The following is a 5,829-nucleotide window of genomic DNA, read 5'->3' on the forward strand; positions in this document are numbered from 1 at the left end:
TTTAAGAAGTTGATCAGCTTGAGTTGTATTAGAGCTGGCTAAAAGCAAGCCTGTCTGCTTTTCATAGAGGTGCGTTTTTGAAGGTTCAGACACTTTTTCTTTTTCTGATCCTCCCACTGCTTCACATTGATTACTTCCCCAAAAGACACTTTCCTGAGGACAGCTATATATAGTACTCAGGTACTGGATTCATGTCCTCTTTGAGGTGCCACTAGTATCCATCCATTGTTTAGGAAATCTAATGAGGTTCAGAAAAGGAAATTATGTTATTCAGAATACATTTCGGAGTTATGCATTTATTTTCCTTTTTGTTATATAAATTCATTAAGCTTGATCTGGTGCACGTCATGTTCTGTTGGGAACCACATGCAAAGAATCAGTGGAAGACATAGGAGAGAGACATGGTTTCCTTGTGTTTATTATCATATGGGTAAATTTGGCTTTGTTCTGATTTCTCTCAATTTAATTTCTAAGAAACACCATAGGCAAACTGAGAAAGCAGTTTACTGTACATCCTAGCAGGTCTTGCTGTATTGTCTTGCTGCAAGTTTGGTCTCAGCAAAGCCCTATGCACCGACGCTATCCATGTCAAAACAGTTCAATGATAGAAAGGCAAGAGGTTGACTGTCATGTTTGCAAAAGCGAAATAAATATTACAGACGATAAGCCCCCCACCCCCACCACATACACACGGTCCAAGCCCGGAGGCGAGGAATGCTGGAAACGGACAGTAATTTGGTTGTACTCGTTGTATTTTCTCGCAGGAATCTAACAGCCAAGAAAATTAAGCTCTAGTCGCATGGTTTTTTTCTGTCTTTCCCCAGCTAATTTTCAGTGTTGCAATATTTATCACTAACCATGCAGGAAAAGCTGAGTAATCTTAATTAAAAGAGAGAGAGAGAGAAAGAGAGAGAGAGCGAAAAGAAGACAAAGGACAAAGAAAGGATGCAGAGGGAGGCGCAGAAGTATAATGGAACGCACGGTCCCATTTGTTAGTTTTGTAGAAGATGACAGCTCCACAGATCCTCCAGCGCAGCACCTCTAGTGTGTACGTACATGTGAGGAATAGTGCTGGCAGCACCTCCAGTGTGTACGTACACGTGAGGAATAGTGCTGGGTACCTGGCAGCACCTCCAGTGTGTACGTACACATGAGGAATAGTGCTGGGTACCTGGCAGCACCTCCAGTGTGTACGTACACGTGAGGAATAGTGCTGGGTACCTGGCAGCACCTCCAGTGTGTACGTACACGTGAGGAATAGTGCTGGGTACCTGGCAGCACCTCCAGTGTGTATGTACACGTGAGGAATAGTGCTGGGTACCTGGCAGCAGCCGTGTGACCGCGCCCCTCTTTCTCTCCAGTCTGTCCCACTGTTCCAAGGTGAGCCTGTCCCCGGCGGGAGGGCCCGGCTGCGGGGGGGGGTCCCCCTCGGGCACCATGGGCTGCTGCGGCGTGCCCGTGGAGGACATGCAGGCCCTGGCCATCAGCGCGCTGTCCGCCGCCGACATACACAAGCGCTACGAGCACATCCGCGAGCTGGGCAAGGGCACGTACGGCAAGGTGGACCTGGTGGCTCACCGCACGCAGGGTGAGTACCGAGGGCAGGGAGCTATCTTCACATCCCCTACATCAACGTGCAGTAAGGTACACCCCCGGAAATAAAGGGACGAAAAGTGCCTGAATACGCACAAATGTGGTGTGGTAAAGGTACATATAACGGTGCCAAAGACATGCAGGTTAGGGACTACAGATGAAAATGAGCTCATTAGCTAACTCTGGCACATTCACATTGATGTGGAAACTGAAAATGTTCATTAATGTGCACTGTCTCTACTAAATAAATAAATAAATACCCCTAGCCAGCAATATATAATTAATTTGTATGACTTTTTTGCATGGTAAATTTGGCCCCACGAGAACACTACTGTACTTTCAGGGTACATTTGGGAAATTTGATCCTTGAGGAACAAAAATGTACCTCCGCTGTCACTTTATTTCTGAGAGTGCATGATACCTAATAAAATATGGACATGACCAGCCCGTTGAGTGAATGTGGCTGGTGTCTAAGGAAAGAGCGATTAGATTTCATTGGCTGTGATGTCAGCTCACGGTTATGTCAGAGGAAAGTGGGAATAACAGGCACTAAGGTGTCGCAGTCCTGTGATGCTCCTATGTTCGGTCCAATCTGTAGTGACAAGACGGACCCTGTCATATTTGTTAAAGGCCTACACGCATATTTTTTGTGTTTTTGAGCTTTCCGTTTCATCCTGGAGCTTGCGATTTGTGTTCCGTAGTGATTCAAGTAAAACAACTGCAATTTTGGTGACAGTATGCATATTTTAGGATATAACTGCTATTTTTCGGAGCTGTTTGGAAAACGATTTCGCACGTGACATATGTTTTTGCATAATTATCGATGATGTTGTGAAGTGTGAACACAGAGAGCTGACCACTGGAGGGTGAGGGGGATTTGGGCTTTGGGGGCAGGGTTAGGGAAAAGAAAAACCTATTTCGTTGCTCTTTTTCTTTTTTACTGAAACCAGGAAGAGAGCACTGATGCGTGTGGGCCTTTAAAAGGAATAAGGTGCTGTCAGCGGCAGAATGCAGTCCAGGCGGTGTGGCACAGCGTTAGCGCGCGGGACCTTTTCGCCCCGAGTCTCTGTACCCGCAGCTGCGCACCTTATTAGCCGCTCCGAATCAGCGGCAGACGGCCAACGTAACAGCTGATGGAGGAGGCGACGTGTCAGTGGGCGTCCTTCTCTCCGCCTCGCAATCGAATAGCGGCGACATAATGGCATTTAGGATTCGCTTCGCTCTCACTGTAGTGACAAGCAGGATGGCTTTGTGGAATAGGTGTCCGAACAGCTTTCTAATGGTTTCCCTGGCCTCGTTAAAGGTACAATCGGTAAGATTCTTGTCTTAAAACATTGTTACAAGACCATTGAAAATGTCTTCTCATCATTGAAAAAGGCTCACTGACATGTTGACTCACCCTCTGCCTGTGTTCATAGTCCTTAAATTCGGGTTGCAAAACATCCAGTTGACATCACCGACGCTCTGTACCAAAACATTGTACAGCTATACAATAATTCAAGCTCATTGGTTGAAAATTGGTTGTAATTGCCACAGCCAATGGCGTTTCAACGTCAGCACGTTCACAAAGAAGGGGGAGGAATAAACTGTTGTGCTTTGAGGGTGTTTGTTGCCACAATTTATCTCTTGACCGTTAGCAGTCTGAAGTTAGCGATTGTACCTTTAAGGTGTTTTCTGGTATGAGTCTCACCAGAAACGTTGGTTGTGTTCACATTGTGGCCACGCACCCGTTGTAATCTGTGTGTTGTGTGTGTATGCACCTCAGGTACTAAGCTGGCCCTGAAGTTCGTCAACAAGAACAAGACCAAGCTGAAGAGCTTCCTGCGAGAGTACAGCATAACCAACGACCTCAGCTGCAGTCCCTTCATCATCAAAGTGCTGGATGTGCTGTTCGAGACGGAGGAGAGTTATGTGTTCGGCCAGGAGTACGCGCCAGCTGGAGACCTGTTCGACATCATCCCCCCGCAGGTACACCTCGGTTCCAGAGGCTCACATCACCCCACGTCTGGCTCCCTGTATCCCAGGAGGATCCTTTGACAGTACACCTGCAGCCGTTATTTAATGAGTCTGCTGGGGCAGTGTCGTAGTCTACTCCAGTTCTCAGGTGTTAGGGATCGTCTTTATGTCACATCGTAAGGGGAATCTGGGGACTGGGATGGCTGTCATTATTATGCACCGTAGATCGTTCCAATGAGTATGCTCTTACTGAACATCTCAACGTTCTGCTTATAATGATTATATTTAATCTGTTTGTCATATTTTCAGTCAGAAATGAGTCCTGTCCATACACAAAATGTTGTATGCACTGCAATAAGGATATTAGATAGATGATATTAAAGCGATTCATTTGTTTGTGTACTCAATGAATGTACAGTATGATCCTTCATTATTTGGACAGTGGTTAGACAGATTTTGTTATTTTGGCTCTGTACTCCAGCATATTGGATTGGCCAAAAGAAGAGAAATTGTACCACTGTCCAATTAATTATTCGGGGGAAAAAATCATTTGTTTCTGTACTTTATGAATGTGCTGTGCAGTCCTTCATTATTTGGACAGTGGTCAGACAGATCTTGTTCTTTTGGCTCTGTACTCCAGCACATTGGATTTGCCAAAAGAATAGAAATTGTAACATTGTCCAAATCATTATTATGTAAGAATAATTTGTTTCTGTACTTTATGAATGTACAGTGCAGTCCTTAATTATTTGGACCAAATAATTACAGATTGCCCAGTACATAACTGTATAGGCTTCTGGGTAAGAGTAAACGAGGCTGATGTGATCGCTGTTCCCCACCGCTCTGCACCCCCAGGTCGGCCTGCCAGAGGAGATGGTGAAGCGCTGCATCCAGCAGCTGGGCCTGGCCCTGGACTTCATGCACGGCAAGAGCCTGGTGCACCGCGACGTCAAGCCGGAGAACGTGCTCCTGTTCGACCGCGAGTGCCGGCGCATCAAGCTGGCCGACTTCGGCATGACGCGGCGCGTGGGCAGCCGGGTGAAGCGCATCAGCGGCACTATCCCCTACACGGCGCCCGAGGTGTGCCAGGCCAGCCGCGCCGAGGGCTTCCTGGTGGACTGCAGCCTGGACGTGTGGGCCTTCGGGGTGCTCATCTTCTGCATGCTCACCGGCAACTTCCCCTGGGAGGCGGCGCTGCCCTCCGACGCCTTCTACGAGGAGTTCTGGCGCTGGCAGCGCGGGCCCTGCCGGCCGGGCGTGTTCCCGTCGCAGTGGCGGCGCTTCACGGACGACGCCCTGCGCATGTTCCAGCGGCTGCTGGCCGTGGAGCCCGACAAGCGCTGCGGCGTCAAGGACGTCTTCTACTTCATCAAGTACGAGCTGATGAGCGAGCTGCGCCGCCGCGCCTCCTGCCGGGGCAAGCGCGCCGAGCGGGGCGTGGCCGCCTGCGGCAGCGGATCCTCGGCCTCCTCCCGCGCGGGCCACAGACACCCCGAGCCCTCCACCCCGCCCGCCTCCTCCTCCACCGCCTGCCTCCGGCCCGCCCCGCTCAAGAGAACCGTCCTCTCCGACCCCCACTCCTCCCGCCTGGACCCCGGCCTGCACCACTCCCCCGGGCGGCAGGAGAAGGGCAAAGGGCAGGTGGTGATGGCCACGGCGATCGAGATCTGCGTGTGACCGCAGGGGAGCTAGGGGTGTAGGTTGGGTTTAGGGGTAGCGGCATTAGCATCTGCGGTAGGAAACTTCTAGCAGGTAGAATGCAAAATCTTGTGCCCTTCAGAGCTTTTGTTTACCAGGGAAGGGCACATCGTGTTGGCTTGACGCACTCTCAGGAGACAGGGTTCCAAAAGGCTCGTCTGTCTCTATAGAGGAACTGTATCTAGCTCAAGGGTTCATTATTGGGTAAAGTTCAATCTGGAAGCTTCCTCATTTTTCCACATCTACTATAGAGGGTTCCAGAAAGAACTAAAAAGGGTCCCCCTGAAGACAAGCCAAACAACCCTGTCTTCTGAGAGTGTAGTTCATCCCATTGTTTCTGATACGACTCTCTACATGCCTTTCAGTCTTCATCCCCAAATGTGTGAGGATTAACCACACTCCCTGCCTGTGTGTGGGGACTTCTAGAGGAGAGTTTTAAAGAAACACACTCTCCTCTATAAATACTTGCACCCTGAGGAGGCCTTGCTTAACTAGGTCAGGTGAAGTACTCCACAATGCATACCACCACTTGGAAGGCCAGTGACTCCAGGGGCTCTCTGACTTTGACTGGTTAAACCGTGT

General features: G+C 49.4%; 1 protein-coding gene across 1 annotated transcript; it reads left to right on the forward strand.

Moving 5' to 3' along the window:
* Positions 1 to 1,007: 1,007 nt before the first annotated feature.
* On the forward strand, positions 1,008 to 5,226 carry sbk1 (SH3 domain binding kinase 1). Its single transcript, XM_061230465.1, has 4 exons — positions 1,008 to 1,117; positions 1,362 to 1,588; positions 3,359 to 3,561; positions 4,405 to 5,226. Exons 1-4 carry the CDS (start codon positions 1,008 to 1,010, stop codon positions 5,224 to 5,226), a joined length of 1,362 nt encoding a protein of 453 aa, XP_061086449.1.
* Positions 5,227 to 5,829: the final 603 nt, after the last annotated feature.

This window comes from Conger conger, chromosome 2 (genome assembly GCF_963514075.1).
Source record: "Conger conger chromosome 2, fConCon1.1, whole genome shotgun sequence".
NCBI lineage: Eukaryota > Metazoa > Chordata > Actinopteri > Anguilliformes > Congridae > Conger > Conger conger.